General features: G+C 44.5%; 1 protein-coding gene across 7 annotated transcripts in view; it reads left to right on the top strand.

Moving 5' to 3' along the window:
- Positions 1-17,517, top strand: part of SH3KBP1 (SH3 domain containing kinase binding protein 1) — a 330,782-nt gene that overhangs the window by 36,628 nt on the left and 276,637 nt on the right. For 6 of the 7 annotated variants that reach the window (XM_040468256.1, XM_040468254.1, XM_040468255.1 and 3 more), the window contains exon 2: positions 13,780-13,937. In XM_040468256.1, the coding sequence (XP_040324190.1) occupies positions 13,780-13,937 (158 nt within the window). The remainder of the gene's footprint in view (positions 1-13,779; positions 13,938-17,517) is intronic. The other variant, XM_040468252.1, reaches the window with a different exon arrangement.

The following is a 17,517-nucleotide window of genomic DNA, read 5'->3' as shown; positions in this document are numbered from 1 at the left end:
CCCCTCCCTTCCCCTTCCCTTCCCTTCCCTTCCCTTCCCTTGTTGAAGAAGCTGTCATTTGCTTGTAGAATTTTCCAGAGTCTCTGGATTTTGTTGATTACCTTAGTGTGCCATTTGACATATTCCTGGACCCCTTGGATTCTCTGAAAACCGGCAGCAAATCCAGAGGCTTGCTTTGCAAAGGTGGCACATCTTTCTGTCACGAGGCTCGTGAAGCCTGGTTGTGTTTCTTTGTAATGTTAGCAGGACTTAGTGACCATTGCCCAGGTGCTGGATTACATTAAAGGTTACAAAATGTTGATTGCCTCATTCCTTCTTCCTTTGTTAGCCAGAATACTCCTATAATGAGAAATTTCTCCTCAACAACTATTTGGTTATAATAAATTCATAAGGGAAAGGCAGGACAAATGTTTGATTCTTTCCCTTAATTTACCAGTTCTCAGAAAAGTGAGTTTGTTCCCTAGCATTCTATAAAAGTTATCAGTGATTTTCTAAAAAAATCGCTATGAAACATAGATCATATAACATGTATCAGTTTTTTAATATTTATTTATTTTTGAGAGAGAGAGAGAGAGAGAATGAGCTTGGGAGAGGCAGAGAGGGAGGGAGACACAGAATCCGAAGGAGGCTCCAGGCTCTGAGCTGTCAGCACCGAGCCCAACATGGGGCTTGAACTCATGAACTGTGAGATCATGACCTGAGCCGAAGTCGGATGCTCAACCAACTGAGCCACCCAGGTGCCCCAACATACATCGATTTGAGACATCACACCTGTTTCATGTGTTTCAATCCATTGCAGTTATTCCTTTTTTAAAAATGTTTATTTATTTTGAGAGAGAGAGCCTCCCCCTCCTTGAGAGCCCCATCTTACACTGTGAGATCATGACCTGAGACAAAATCAAGAGTTGTACACTCAAATGACTGAGCCACCCAGGCATCCCCATGGCAGTTACTCTTACTGATTCTTGTCCCATTTGTGGCCAGTAGGGGCCTTTTCTCATTCACTTCTGTATTCTTTTGACGTGACACTATTAGTCTTTGATGGCTACCTTGCTTTGACAAGTTATTTCTTGTTTTTGACAAGATGTTTCAGGCTTGTTCCCTTTCCTGCCCCAGACTTGGAATCGGTCATTTTTACGAGGCTGCCTGGGGTTTTGTTTTTTAGTTAAAAATGGTATTTGGAAACTAAATGCAATTATTTCTGAAAAAAATTACATATTGCTCTTGGATCATCCTTCTAGAAGTGTTTTGATGTGGGGTGTCAATCCTTTTAGCTTTATTTATTTTTATTAACCTCATGCTTCAGTTTTGGAAAATGTTTCAAAATTTTAAAGCCAGTCCAGTTTATTTATGTATTATTCTGTTTGTCCAACTTTAAATTGTAATCTCCAAGGGAAAAAAACCTGTTGGTTTTAAACTTCTGTTTTGTGTTAATCTCTGTGGGTACATACTTACTAAGTGGTTTTCTGATACTGTGACAAAGTATTTACAATGCAGTTGATTAAGGAAATGGTCTTGAAGTAGTTACTTGACTACCAACTATTATCTCAAATTGTTCTTCAGCTGTTAAAATGCCAGCTGAAAAGAGTTGCAAGCCACTGGTAGTTATAATGTTGGCAGACTCGTGATTGTTATATCGTGTCATACATGAAACACGATGAAACCGTCAAGTGCACGGTCGCTCATGACGTCCACAGTGTGGTGCTGCAGGTATCATCTCCAGATTGCATGCTGGGGAGCGCAGAGGAGTTACGCTTGTAACAGTTTGAAATTCCAGACCGCTTCGAAGAGCTGTCGCTGTGCCCTTATGTTGCACTTGCAGCCCCGTGCATTTGTCTCGGACCCCATCTTCTTGGATTTTCAGCTTCTTGTCAAAAAATCATCCTTGCAGGTTTCCCTCCACTCGGCAACCAGCACCGCTTGAGCGCCCGATGGGGCCAAACAGTCAGCTCAGCACTTGAGGGAGGAAGCGTTGGGCAACGTGACTTTTCTTTTAGGAGGCCCACACGCTTGTGTTACACTTCCTTCTGCCTTCTGGGGGCTTACACTTTAGAGGGACCATTACACCTGGGGGTGTAAGTGAAGCCTGAAGAGGGACATGGAATATGCTGGGGGTGGCAGCAAAGGTTTCCTGTGGTTTCCTGTCACCTTTGTCTACTTTCTCCCTTACCAGGCCGTGCATTTCTTAAGGAACAGAAAGCCATGCAGTGACTCAGGCCTTGCCCCTGGGCAGACACTCCACTTTTTTTCCTGTGGAATCATTCTTCACCTCCCTCCTTTTGACCTGCTTCCCCTCTCCTCTTGCCTCTTACACCTCATTCCACATAGCTGCCCTGAAGTCAGCAGAAAGCCTTGTGGCTTTCTTCTTTCAGGTGGCATGGCCACTTCTTTTTTTTTTTTTTTTTTTTCAACGTTTATTTATTTTGGGGACAGAGAGAGATAGAGCATGAACGGGGGAGGGGCAGAGAGAGAGGGAGACACAGAATCGGAAACAGGCTCCAGGCTCTGAGCCATCAGCCCAGAGCCTGACGCGGGGCTCGAACTCACGGACCGCGAGATCGTGACCTGGCTGAAGTTGGACGCTTAACCGACTGCGCCACCCAGGCGCCCCGGCATGGCCACTTCTAAAGCAAGTTCCCCAGCCACCCCCATACTGTCCTTGAGAAAAGCCAGGGCTGTATTCTGTTGCAGTCCTTACAAAGCATCTTGTACTATAGGGCTCTATGAATTAATTAAAAAGTTTTTAAAATGTTTTCTTTATTTTTGAGAGAGAGACAGACAGAGTATGAGCAGGGGAGGAGCAGAGAGAGGGAGACACAGAATCCGAAGCAGGCTGCAGGCTCCAAGCTGTAAGCATAGAGCCTAATGCGGGGCTCGAACTCACGGACTGTGAGATCATGACTTGAGCCGAAGTTGGATGCTTAACCGACTGAGCCACCCAGGCACCCCTCTATGAATTAATTTTTTTAAGTTTATTTATTTATTTTTTAATGTTTTTTTCAACGTTTTTATTTATTTATGGGACAGACAGAGACAGAGCATGAACGGGGGAGGGGCAGAGAGAGAGGGAGACACAGAATCGGAAACAGGCTCCAGGCTCCGAGCCATCAGCCCAGAGCCTGACGCGGGGCTCGAACTCACGGACCGTGAGATCGTGACCTGGCTGAAGTCGGACGCTTAACCGACTGCGCCACCCAGGCGCCCCAAGCAAAGATTTTTTAAAAAGTTTATTTATTTATTTTGAGAGAGACAGGGGCAGTGCAAGTGGGGGAGGGGCAGAGAGAGAGAGGGAGACAGAGAATCCCAAGCAGGCTCCACACTGTCAGTATGGAGCCCAATGCGGGGCTCCGACTCACCAACTATGAGATCATGACCTGAGCCGAAACCAAGAGTTGGGTGCTTAACCAACTGAGCCACCCAGGCGCCCCTAAGCAAGCATTTTCGATGCCTTATCCATAACTAAATGTGTTTCAATCATCCATGCAACATCTGTGGAATAAAACTGGCTCATGACATGGGTGGCTGTCAGGGGAAAAGCAATGTTTTCTACTTATTTTGTACAATCTCTATATTATATACTAATTTAAAATTAAATTAGTATATAGTATAAGCAGACACTTGACTATTTCTTCTTCCTTTTATTTTATTTTTGAAGTATATTTATTTATTTTGAGAGGGAAAGCACAAGCAGGTGAGGGAGAGAGAGAGAATCCCAAGCAGGCTCAGTTCCCTCAGCACAGAGCCCCATGAGGGGCTGGAAGTCATGAACTGTGAGATCATGACCTGAGCTGAGATTAAGAGTCAGACGTTTAACCTACTGAGCCACCCAGGTGCCCCCTCTTCTTCCTTTTAAAATTTGGTTGGCCCCAAACCTTTTGGATCCTCTGAGAAAAATAGGGGATCGCCTTCTAATTAGGCACCCACCTTTAGGTCTCTCCTTTGAATCTGAGAATAGACTGTCATTATATAAAGAAAATTAAGCTATCTTGTTACTTAAAACTGTCAAATATTTATGTAAAGCAACATCCATGTGCTTGCTTTCTTCTGCTGAAAAAAAGGTTATGTTTTCTTTAAGTGGCTAAACTGTTTTTGACTTAAATGTCTTCTTATTAAACCGGTTTTCTAAGGTGCAATTTATTTTCTCCTCTGTGCTGCATAGAACCATTCGCTCTACAGGTTTATCATCTGTAATCAATTGTCTTGATTCTTTGCTAGTTTTTTTTTTTTTTTAACCTGCAGGTTCATCTGCATACTTTCTCTGTGCTTTCTTTTTTATTTAATTTTACTTCTTTTTTATTTATTTCTTTTTCTGGCCAAGTTATTCTTGTCCAGTGTATCTAAAGCACATTCTTAGAAGAGCTGTGCATTAGGTTTGCAGGGGTTAATTTCAGCCGGGAAGTGTTTAAGAACTCATTGTTTCTGGCTCCTTGCGTGAGGCCTATTGAGGCCAAGGCTTCAAAACACAGGCTGTGAGGGACTGGGGCGCCCCCCCCCCCAACGTTGTGAAGCACTTCTGGTTGAGGGAGCTGGCGACCCAGCCACGCCCTACCTCCCATTCTCATCTCTCCTCCAGGGCCCCTCTGCTGTCAGGGGCGGTGGTCGTGGCAGAGGTGGGAATGGAGTGGAGGCTGATCACTGTAGCACTTGGGAAGGTTGGACCCGTGGGCCAGAGAGTATTTTGTGACTGACTGGCCATGCTGGTTTTGGCTTCCTCTAGCCTTCAAGTCACACAACAAGTCACACAAGTCTCATCTGTGACTGCGTTTCGCTGTGCTGAGTTACAATAAGCTGTGGTTTGGGGTAACGCTTTCTCAGGACATGTATTCGATCGCCAACAATAATTGAGCACCTACTGTGTGCCAGACACCAGGTGAGGGGGAAGAGATGCTTGGATCTGCCCTCTAAGGGTTCGCATTCCAGGGGCCAGGCAGAGAGGACACGCGTGGGGAAACCTTTGTGGCACAGCACCACACAGGCCTGTAAGGCTCGTGGCTGTCATTTATAGAGCGGCTTCTGTGTACAGGAGTTTACAAGCATCGTCCCTCATCTTTGCAACAACCCACTGGGTAATCATCTTCCGATTTGAAGTACAGAGCAAATGAACTCAAGCAAGGTGTGTGGCCCCTGTGACACAGCTAGTGAATGTCTGTGTCAGAACTCACTGCCAGGCCTACCAGGCTTTAAGTCCTGTGTTCTTTCTCCCACAGCTCACGTCCACCGTGAAGATGCTTGGGTACAGGCGGCATGGGCCGAGAGATGGGCTGGGAGGCTGGCCCAGCGAGCGGTGTGACAAGAGCATCCCGAGTGCCATGGGAGGCAGTCAGCGGTGGGCCTTCTTTCCTCTCTCACAGCTGGTTGCTTCTTTCTCTTCTCTCTTGGTTGTTCTCTTTTCCCTTCCATGCACATGCCCAGTTCTGGGAGCTGCTGCTAGGCCGCTACAGACATCGTTTAACCCTGCAGGCAGCCCCCCTGGCACACGGTGCCCGGGGAGAGAGCTTAGGCCCAGTAGCTCTTTGTTCCCTGGGGTCTGTGTTCTGCACCTGTCTTCCTTGGGGAAGCTCATGTTCAGGTTCTAACAGTTTCAGTCCTTAGGAATGACCCCTTTTTGGGCCTTGAATGGTCTCCTTAGTGGTGTGTCTGTGAAGATGTGAAAGGAAAGTGTGCTGGTGTGGAGCTCAACTTGTTTGGACTTGGAGGTCCTCTCAGTGCCAGTGGCCCCAACCTAGTAAGTTTAGACCTACACCTTCAGCCGTGGCACTACCAGGAGAGCATGGAATGCTGAGAACCCAGCCTTGTGTAGGGAAGAGTCTGTTCAAAACATTGATGTACAAGTGTATCTGTTAGGGTTCTCTGGTGGCAAGCAACAGAAACCAACTCACCCTTGACCAAAGACCAAGGAGGATTTGCTGGAGGGCTGCTGGCTGGTTTATAGGATGGAAGGAAAAGCTGGAAGATCAGGTTGAGAAAAGATGGCAACCAGGGAGCCCCGGAGATCCCTGCCTCTTTTGGGAGCCCTGCTGGGGGATCTGCTCCAGCCACATCCAGTCTTTGTCATGTCCATTGGCCGTTGGTAGCCACAGTTGAGTCCTGTGCTGTCAGAGGTGGCAAATCCCATCCGACTGTATCTCATGGGGGGGGGGGGGTCCCTCAAATGGATTCCCCTCTCTGCATGGGGATTGGTCTCTCCCTGGGGCACAGAAGCAGTCAACCACCTCAATGAGTGATATCTATGATCATACATTCCAGAATATACATCACATACATGGTCTTTTTATTTTTAAAAGCTATATTGAGGTGGGTGTCTGAGGGGCTCAGTGGGTTAAGTATCTGACTGTTGATTTTGGTTCAGGTCATGATCTGAGTCTTGAGATCAAGCCCTGTGGTGGGCTCCTTGCTGAGCATGGAGCCTGCTTGGGATTCTCTCTCTCCCTCTTCCTCTGCCCCTCTCCCTTGTTTGTGCACACACACACTCCCTCTCTCCCTCTCTCAGTAAATACGTTTATAAAAAAATTTAAATAGCTATATTGAGATATAAAATTCTACCATTTTAAGTTACAGTGCGATGATTTTAGTAAATTTAAAGCATTGTGAAACCCTCACCACAACTTAATTTTAGAACATTTCCATCATCCCAGTATCATCTTTTGTATTCTTCTGCATTCACTCCCTGGCCTAGGCAACCACTGATCTCTTTTCTCTCTTATTAGATGTGAACACAGGTTCTTGTATATTCCTGCCTGGTGTAATTTTCCCTGGATATTCTGGGAACTAAGCTGCGTATGAAAGGAAAATAAACCCAGTGGCATGGATATCTGGATCTTGCTGGTCTTGGTTTTCCTCCTTTTCACTTCACAACTTCTCTTATCTCACCAGGACCATGATGTGGGAGAGTTTAGTCCCAGTCTTGATGCTGCCACGATTTAACTCTCACTCTCTCTCAGCCTCAGTTGTGGAACCTTCCAGGCCTCAGTTCCTCGTCTATAAAATTAGGAAAAGGATTTGACAAGATAGTAACTAGTGTTCTTCTATCTCCAGTGATCAGGAATGATGATCTTTTTTGGTAAAATCTTCTTTTGGAAAAAAATTAGTTCTTGATTTTATACACTTTCTTCAATCAGGACTAGAACAAAACATTAAGAAATTATTCTTTAAAATTCACAAATGAAGCAGTTCTTTTTATTTTGTATTGGGGTATAGTTGACATATAACATATTAGTTTCAAGTGTACAACATAATGATTTGATATTTGTGTATATTTCAAGATGATCATCACAAGAGTTCTAGTTGCGTTCCCCACCACATGTAGCTACAGAGTTTTTTTCTCGTGATGAGAACTTGTAAGAGTTACTCCTTTGGCGACTTTAAATATGCAGTCAAGTATTATTAACTATAGTCACCATGCTCTACATTACATCCTCGTGCCTTCTTTATTTTATAACTGCAAGTTTGTATCTTTTGACTCCCTTCACCCATTTCACTGGCCCCCACTCTACCTACCTCTGGCAACTGCCAATCTGTTCTCGGTATCTCTGTGCTTTTTTTTCTTTCTTTTTTTGTGGAGTCCACATATAAGTGAGATCATATGATAATTCTCTTTCTCTGTCTTTCTCTTTCTTTCACTTAGCATAATACCCTCAAGGTCCATCCATGTTGTTGCAAATGGCAAGATTCCATTCTTTTTTATGGCTGAGTGATATTCAATAGTATATATACCACATCTTCTGTCTCCATTTGTCCTTGATGGACACTTAGGTTGTTTCCATGTCTTGCCTATTGTAAATAATGCTGCAGTGAACATAGGACTGCAGCTATCTTTTCGGTTAAGTGTTTTCTTTTTCTTCAGATACGTACCCAAGAGTGGGGCTGCTGGATCATATGGTATCATCAGAGGTGCACAAGGGTTCCCTTTTCCCCACATCCTCACCAACACATGTTATTGCTGGTCCTTTTGATTCTAGCCATTCTGATAGGTGTGAGGCGATATCTCATTGTGGTTTTATTTGCATTTCCCTGATGATTAGTGATATTGAGCACCTTTTTATGTACCTGTTGGCCATCTGTATGTCTTCTTTGGAAAAGAAGACCTGTTCAGATCCTCTGCTCATTTTTAAATCAGGTTGCGTGTGTGTGGTTTTTGTTTGTTTTTTTGTTTGTTTGTTTTACTATTGGGTTATACGAATTATTTATGTATTTTGGATATTAACCACTTATTAGATATATGATTTGCAAATATTTTCTCCCATTCAGTAGGTTGTATTTTCATTGTGTTGATGGTTTCCTTTGCTGTGTGTACATCTGAAGTTCTTAAAGCCTAAGACTGCTTAAACTGCACGAGAGGTTTGCGGCATCATCTATATGTATATATAGACAAAGGAAATTAATTGGGAAACTTTCATTCTCCTTCATGCTTTCTGCTTTATTCAGATATTTATGGAGCTGGACCTGAGGCTAAGCAATGGAGGTAGAATCCTGAAAAAGACCAGGGCTCTTCCCAGATGGAGCTTGTAGTATGACTGGGCTAAGCCACTGTGAAATTGTGGCACAGTTAAGTGACAGGAGACAGGAAGTTCAGTGCATAGAGGCAGGGAGGGGCCGGGTTGCAGAGAGGGGCCTCTGAAATGCCACCGTGAGAAGTTTGCTGTGAAAAGGTGCTTGGCAGCTGGCTTAGCCAACTGACTGCTAAGAAGCACACATTTCATCTTTTGGGGGAGGATACATTCCAGCAAGTTTGAAGGCAGAGATCTGGGTGGTTGACACGTTTTGCGCGTCGAAGCAGACCTCTTTTCTCCCCTGGCTCTATCCGTTTGTACACACAGGTTAACCATAGCCTTGGCTTTTGCAGCGACAGGAGATGCGGCAAACGTGTGGAGGCCAGCTGTTGGCACAGCAGGCAACTGAAGGGTGGTATTTTTCTGACAGGGAGACTTCCTTAAGTTTTGTAATTTATGGTGTCTTTCAATATGGGATTTTGTTTACTGTTGCCCTAATTATACCTCTGATATATTGTATTTAGCTTAGTGTTTTAATTTTGTGCTCATGTCTACAGGTAGTTTCCCAAAAGGTACCATTAAAAAAAATCTCAGGCAATGTTTTATAGCTCCTGCAGCCTACCTGCAGCTTCCTAAAGCCAAGGAAATGGGTTTCGGGGACGCGGACTTTCTCTCATGGGTTCTTGTGAATATTTTGACTGTTTATGAAGTGTGAGGTCTTGATTTCCTGTCTGCCAAGTATTATCCTAAATTATCTCTGTCCAACAGAAGTATAATACTAGGCTGCATGTGTAATTTTAAATGTCCTGATAGCCACGTTCATAAGGCAAGAAGAAACAAGGTAAAAAGAAATAATATACTTATTTAACCCAGCATGTCTAAAATATCATTTCAATGTACAATCTAAATATGAGATATTTTACATTCTTTTTCTCCTAATAAGTCTTTGCCACCTGCTGTGTATTTTACAGCACATCTCAGTTTGGACCAGTGACACTTCAGGTACTTGATAGCCAAATATGGCAAGTGATATGGACTGTAGTGGACAGCCAAAGTCCGGAACCTTTCAATGGCTCACAGAGGACACAGGACAGAGCCTTTCAGGGGGATAGGAGAGACATAGCCTCATGATTTATGAGTGCTTAAGAAAATCATACATAGGTTTCCTCCTCTTAGAGAAACCTGATATGTAAAATTCATCTTGACAGGAAAAGTAAAGCAGGAAGTGATTATTCATGTTACAAAAGAATCAACCACAGGATTCTTTAAATAGCAAGCTCCGTTAGTGCACTGAAGAATCTGACTTGATTTGCAAAAATGTGATTGACACTTGGCATTTTGGTAGCATCTTTGTTGGGCAGAGAACTACCTGCCATTATAAAATGCAAGCTGGGCAGTCGGTGTATCGCAGCTTTATTGAGCACCTACTACAGGTCATGGATGCTCATAGGAGAGAGAACAGAACTAAGAGCTAAGGGTGATCTGGACTCAGAAGGCATTTAGAGGCTCCCTGAGAGGATGAGACACCTGTGCAGCCACCACCACATGGAACTGCCTTAAGGCCAGGGCCCAGGGAGGCCTAGGGGCTGGAGGAGCCATAAAGGTGGTATGAGGCAGTCAGGCCCCCCAGCTGGGGCTGAAGGCAGACAGGGTGTATGTGATGCCTGAAGTGTCTAGGAGCTTAAAACAAGTTTAAATCTGGAAAGACCAGATAGGATATTGGGAAGACTCAAAAGCCATGCAGTTATGCTTTTTTTTTTGTAAATTTTTTTGAATGTTTTATTTATTTTTGAGAGAGAGCGTACGAGCAGGGGAGGGACAGAGAGAGGGAGACAGAAAATCCAAAGCAGCCTATGTGCTGAGAGCAGCAAGCCTGATACGGGGCTCGAATTCACAAACTGCAAGATCATGACCTGAGCTGCAGTCAGACGCTCAAAAGCGCAACCGACTGAGCCACCCAGGCGCCCCTGCGGTTAGCTTTATTTATCCCCAAGCCCCCAATTCCTAACCCCCAGTCTTACAGTAAGCGTCAATTAAGATGCGTCCTTGGGCTCATCACAAGAGAGAGACTGAAGCAAAAGCAGGATGTGTTTCTCGTCAGTTTGTGACAGCAGACAGCAGCTGTTTACTTCCTAGTAACCATCTTGAAGCAAATTCCTGAGTCCTCTTCCAGCGCCATTTTGGTAAGGCCCGTGTACAGAATAAAGTGAGAATTGCTGTTTAGGAAAGAAGCAGCAAGGTTGTGTTCTGGAAGCTGATGGGGTTCTAACTTCCCCAAAGTACACAGGGTTCAAGTTCAGTGTCTAGATGGACCCAGCCAGGTCCCATGTGCTGCTTCCCGCCCCTGCCCCTTCCACTCACTCTGATCTCCTGTTCCCCTCAGACAAACTATGAGCTTCTGTCTGCAAGCACTAATGGGGTCAGCCTTGGGGAGCACAGGTCAGTGTTCCAGGCCTTTTCTTGGTTAAAAAAAAATACCTATTATTAAAAAAAATAATCGAGTGGTTCCATGTATATATTTATTTACAGATTGTATGCGTGTATTATTGTACTAGTTGATTGAGAAAACCCCAAAGAAGCTTCTAAACATTTATTATTAGGTTTAGTGGACTCTGGGAAAACATGAGATTGAGTGTTATAGGAATTTGGACATTGGTGGAAAATGAAGACCTTTGTCTTCATGATTCAGGTACGTACATTTAAATATCTTGCAATCTGAATAGTTCCATACTATAACCAGGTAATTTACACCCGTATCAGCAGTGGAAGACAACCTGTATTCTCAATTGTCCTGATAATTCAGTCGTGTCCCTGGAAGATCTGGTTGGCTTGTCCTCGCGCTCACCTCCCAACATGGCTGGTCCAGAGCTCACACCAGGAGCCGAAGGCAGCAGCTGTGACATTTCCTTGTTTCCTTGCTCCCATGTTGACTATTGTCTACAACCCCTGATTTCTTCACACAATTCTTTTTAAGCCTTTCATCCATTTATTGAGGGGTCATAGCCATGAAGAGGCTTCATCAGGAGGCTGCCCAGCTCTGCAGACCTTCCCCCCGCTGGAGCCACAAGCCAGCTCTGGCTCTAGCAGGCAGCCTTGTTGAGGGGCCCTGCTGGCCTCAGGCTGCTTCCTGACCTAGAGGCTGGATGAAGGAACCGGTGTCATTTTTCAAATGGAATATAAGGGACGTTGAATTTTTGTCTTTTTAAAATTAAAATAAAACGAATCGCTGTTCTTCTGATTGTTTTTTCATGATGTCAACTAATCCCTGAAGTGAGTGCATCCCACTTTGGAGAGCACTGGCTCAGAAAAATGAGCTTAACTGCTTTGCTGAGCTTCAGGTTCTTTAATTGGGAAGATGAGCATCATAATATTGTGAGGATTAAATGAGATAATGCAGGAGAAATGTTGGGCACAGAAACATTGGTTACTGCTGGCTCAGTTCCATTTGCAGAGCTTTAGTGGATCCCTGTCTGGGTCATTTGAAGAAAGTTGGTTTAAAAAAAATTTGTTTTTTACGTGTATTTATTTTTGAGAGACAGGTGAGACAAAGTGTGAGTGGGGGAGGGTCAGAGAGAGAAGGAGACACAGAATCTGAAGCAGGCTCCAGGCTCTGAGCTGTCAGCACAGAGCCTGATGTGGGGCTTGAACCCACGAACTGTGAGATCATGACCTGAGCCGAAGTCGGAAGCTCAACCGACTGGGCCACCCAGGTGCCCCTGAGGAAAGTTGGTTTTTAATTGACCTGGTTCCAATTGTCATGATGGCTCATTTTAACTGCTGGGGAGCAGAGCATGATGCAAGAAAATAGGAGTGTTTCTGCCTTTGTACTTGTCAGGAACCAGGAAAAATCGGAAAAATTTGCTTTGTTCAGGCTCTGATGCTCTTCCTTTTTGTTTACAAGTGATGAGAAGGGGGTTTACAACTCAGCTTCATCCTGGGAAGATTCATGACAGCTAATTTTGGAATGAAAATAATGATCCAGGCAAAGAAATTTCACTTTGAGTTGCTTGTGAATTGGCCAGGGTCTTCTGATCTGGAAGAACTTTGGGAATTCATCCCTAATGGAGACACAAAGCCCATTGACAGGGGGCCCACTCACCTACCCACCTTTTTCCTGGAAACCTACCCCATTGTATTGAGGTTTCCAGTCATCTGTGCTTTTTTGTCGACTACTGAAGAAATCTTTGCCAAACCCAAGATTGCTAAGGTTTTATCCTGTGCTTACTTATGAAAGTGTGGTACTTCTGGCTCTTAGATTTAGATCTGTGATCCATTTTGAGTTCACTTTTGTGCTTCTTACAGAGCTCATTTAAAACTTTTCCTCTTCTATTTCCATAATTTCTAAGTTGCTAATTCACCACCTGGGGTTTCAGCAAATTTTCAGTATCCTTGTATTTATTCATTTGCCATTCATTCATTCATCCTGAGCTGCAAATATAGAAGGAAAAGGACAAGAGGTTTATTGGTTGAGGTGGTTATGAGGCAAGACCCAAGGCATAGACGAGTTGCATAATCTATCCATGGACGAGTTAACATGCTCGGGATTGCTTAGCTCTGCTACTTTGCACCTGTGCTTTATCAACAAGTCGCATCTGTGTCGTCTGTTGCCTCCACCTATGACCAAATGTAAAAAATCACCACAGATTGGGGGAACACTTTAAAATGGTGCTGCTGCCTGAGAAGCCCTCTGTTGACAGGGTAGTTGTCCTGAGGGTGTCTGGTCTTTCCAGATTTACCCTGCAGACTTAAGCAGCCACAGACATTGGCTTGGCCAGCAGGGCCCTCAGTGTCAGCTGACTTAGTACATCTTGTGGCTGAGAGATGGGCATTATTTCTTTAGGGTGGGAGTTATTATCATTTTGCATGCCTGAGGTCCAGGGACGTTAACTTCACACAGTTCGTCTTTGCAAGGCTGGGAACACCTAAGGACCAAACCTGCGTGTGTTATCTGCCTTCTTTGCACTTGGGAAATGATGCTGTACTCCCTCCAGGAGTGCGAATGTGATTGGCCTTCTGTCGTTGTGTGGTTTCCCCTCTGAAGCTCCTGCTGGCCCTGAGAACTGTAGGCCACTCTGCCGGTGCCTGACCACGGACCTGCGCTTTGTGGTTTCTGTGCGACAGGCCTCAGGTTAACCAAAATCAGGTTGCTGTGTGGGGTCCTGTTATTTTAAGTACTGGTAGAGGGGAAGTCCCTTTAATAAGACTTTACTGATCTTCCAGGGCTGGTGGGCCTCAGACTTCTCCAAGATCTGATCTAAGGTGTTCTTTTTTCTGTCCCTGTTCCTTTCAGTGGAGGCCATAGTGGAGTTTGACTACCAGGCCCAGCACGACGATGAGCTGACGATCAGCGTGGGTGAGATCATCACCAACATCAGGAAGGAGGATGGAGGCTGGTGGGAGGGACAGATCAACGGCAGGAGAGGTTTGTTCCCTGACAACTTTGTAAGAGTGAGTACAATGTGAAACCCTTTTCCTGTCTCCTCTGTGGGTTCTACTGACCAAAACTGTGGGGGCACTTGGGTAATTTCATGGGGTCACATCGGGGATGAGTTGACAGTTTGACCTCTTGTGAGCTATCAAGAAGAGCATGTATAGCTTTGCACTAGGTATCTAGAGATAGCCATTGTGAAATCACTTTCTTAAGGCCCAGAATGTTCTTTTTAAAGTGATGTGTCACTTAGAAAATGCTGGAAAAATATAATGCTTGTTAAATTGTTTTATGTACTTGTTCATTTACTTTGATGTTTTAAAGGAATTTAACCCTTATCCATTCCATTCAAAATGAAACTAGTTTTTTTAAAATTGAGTTGTGTGTGTATATATATATGTATATATGTATATATATATATCAGAAACCTCTTAGCTTCCTTTGGCTTAAGAGTCATCACTTGGGTAAAAGAGAGATAGAGGGTCAAGAAGTACTTCACAGGCCCAGAAAAACAGACCACTTTTACTCCCTCCCTTCCCCCCACCCCCACTGGACTTCATTTCCTTTTATTGTTCTCCCTGGAGGGCATCTCTATTTTCTTGCGTGGACTTTGGTCTTTCTTACAGAAAGATCTTACCATGAAGTATGGCAAAGTAGAAACTTTAAAGAGAAGCTGAGAGGGTTTTTCCCTTGTCCTTGACCTCCTGAGGTAAGCTCCTGCCTCAGAGTGCCCTTGGGGAATCCACAAAGGTTAGTGCTGAATGGAGAAGCTGACCAGGCCAGTGATTCGTCCTATGTGGGTCTATCTTTGCCTTTTTTTTTTTTTTAAAGCAGTGAACACTGTGGTCCAGTTTTGTGCACCTCGACCTTGTGAGCTCCAGGCTTTCCTTTACAGAAACCTTCAAAGCTGGGGGTGGGGGTGGGGTGGGGGGTTAGATTAACTAGGAGGTGGAGATTCAGGAGCACATCTGTCCCAGTGAGCCCAGGGTGATCTGTTGAAGTGCTGAATTGCCATACTGCATACCTGAAACTAATACTCCATTGTATTACCTGAAATTAAAATTAAAACTAAAATAAATCTAAAACTAAACTAAAATAAAATTAAAACAAAAACTCAAAAAAAGTAAAATAACCTTCAAGGCTCCTCACACCTGCCATGACTTACGTCAATGGGATGCTTCACAGAGGGAATTAATTGGAGACATTTGGCACATCTTGAGGGAAAATTATGATTAAATTATATTATTAAATATTAATTATTAAATATTATTTAATATTGTATTATATATTATGTACAAAATTATAAATAAATATTAAATAATAATATTATATATACATTAGAGAGGAAGAGCAGGGAGGAGAGGCAGAGGAGGGGGGAGAGAAAAAGAGAGAGAGACAAAGAGAGAGAGAGACTCTCAAGTAGCCTCCACACAGTGCAGAGCCTGATATGGGGCTCGATCCCATGTGTTTGGGATCATGACCTGAGCCAAACTCAAGAGTTGTGCACTCAACTACCTGAGCTACCGAGGTACCTCATGGGGTGAAACTAGTTTTGACTTTTATTTATTTACTTACTTACTTATTTTAGAGAGAGAGAGAGAGAGAGAGAGAGGGAGAGAGAGAGAGAGAGAGAGCATGAGCCGGGGAGAAGGGCAGAGGGAGAGAAAGAGAATCTTAAGCAGGTTCCACACACAGTGTCGAGCCCCATGCAGGGCTTGATCCCACAACTCTGGGATCATGACCTGAGCCGAAATCAATAGTTGGACACTCAACCAACTGAGCCACCCAGGCCCCCCTTGTGTTGACTATTTAAGTCAAGTAGCAGTCAAATTAAATGTAGAATTCCAGTTATGCTGTTTTACACCTTTGTATTCATATTGCTTTTTTGATAGGAGTGGTATTTTCCTTTCCCCTTTGTGGCCATGAAGCATTGAATAAAATCTACTTTTTCAGGAATGTTTTAAAAATTATGCCCTTTGCAGAAGTCATCTAGGGGTTAATTACAAAAATGTAGCTCATTCGTGTTAAGAAATTACATGCTGCACAGTTCTAAATAATGGTTGGAATTGAGTAAAAAAAAAGGGGGGGGCGGGGAGAGACGTCACCTTGAGGCTGTTCCCTGTGGGAAATACCAAGTAGGTCAAAAATTTTTTTCTGCCATAAACTTCCTATCTAACGCTGGAGAAGACAGGATTGTTCTTACTGGAAGGGTTGTGTGCAGAAATCCCCAGGGCTTCTCCTGTAATTCAGTGGTAGCAGACCATGCCCAAGACCTATGGCTGTGAGGAGCAGGTAGTGTGGGGGTGCTGGGCCCAGAGAAGCAGGTATCCCCCTCAAAGTGACTTGAGAGCTACATGGGAGGGTTTTATGAAAAGGGATTGATCGTGAAAAACAGTGTCCAACTCTTGGGCCCTCTACCTGTACCCTGCCCCCAGTCTAGAACTAATAGGAACCCACTTCAGTCTTTCCTTAGGATCTTGCCCCAGAGTAATCTTGCTCACATTTCATTTTTTTCTTTTTTTTTTAAGTTTTTTAAATGTTTATTTTTGAGAGAGAGAGAGAGACAGAGACAGAGAGACAGAGACAGAGCACGAGCAGGGGAGGGGCAGAGAGAGAGGGAGACACAGAATTCGAAGCAGGCTCCAGGTTCTGGGCTGTCAGCGCAGAGCCCAATGTGGGGCTCAAACCCACGAACCATGTGATCATGACCTGAGCTGAAGTCGGACACTTAACCGAGGGAGCCACCCAGGCACCCCTTGTTCTTTTATTTTTGTTGTGCAGAGGCTGGGGACAGTTTTGTTGGTAACACACTGAATAACTTGCTTTTTATAAATAGTTGTAGGAGTACAGACTTTTTTTTCTTGGACTACAGTTGAACCTAGCAGCTCTTTCCCATTTTAAGAGTAGGAAAATATTATATCTGGGCTATCACATATTGACTCTGTTGTACTGATGTATAAATGGGGGTGTAATTCTTTTGCCCTTCCAAACAAAACCCCCAATTTTGGGACAAGGACTGCCCTTGAATTTGAGCCAAATTCTCGTGTAGCAGGAGGGTTTTTCCAGATAAAAGCTTGGTGTGAAGATGGAGGAGAAAGGAATGAGAGAAGAGGACCATGGGAAAGAGAAAGGAGGATCTGGGAAAGAAAGAAGAGGACTCTGGGAAGGAGGTGAAGACTGTGGGGAAAAAGAGGAAGACCCTGGGAAGGAGGCGAGGACCATGGGGAAGAAAGAAGAAGACCCTGGGAAGGAAGGGAGGACTGTGGGAGAGAGGGAGACCCTAGGAAGGAAGGGAGGACCATGGGAAAGAGAGAGGAGGACCCTGGGAAGGAGGCGAGGGCCGAAAGAGAGAGGAAGACCCTGGGAAGGAAGGTGGGACTGTGGGAGAGAGAGAGACCCTAGGAAGGAAGGGAGGACTGTAGGAAAGAGAGAGGAGGACCCTGGGAAGGAGGCGAGGACTGTGGGAAAGAGAGAGAAGGACCCTGGGAAGGAGGTGAGGACGGTGGGGAAGAGAGAGGAAGACCCTGGGAAGGAAGGGAGGACTGTGGGAAAGAGAGAGGAGGACCCTGGGAAGGAGGCGAGGACCGTGGGAAAGAGAGA

Source organism: Herpailurus yagouaroundi, unplaced genomic scaffold, assembly GCF_014898765.1.
Source record: "Herpailurus yagouaroundi ecotype Mexico unplaced genomic scaffold, PumYag 67690, whole genome shotgun sequence".
NCBI lineage: Eukaryota > Metazoa > Chordata > Mammalia > Carnivora > Felidae > Herpailurus > Herpailurus yagouaroundi.
The sequence above is the reverse complement of the archived record's forward strand: the minus strand, read 5'-3'. Positions and strand labels throughout refer to the sequence as shown.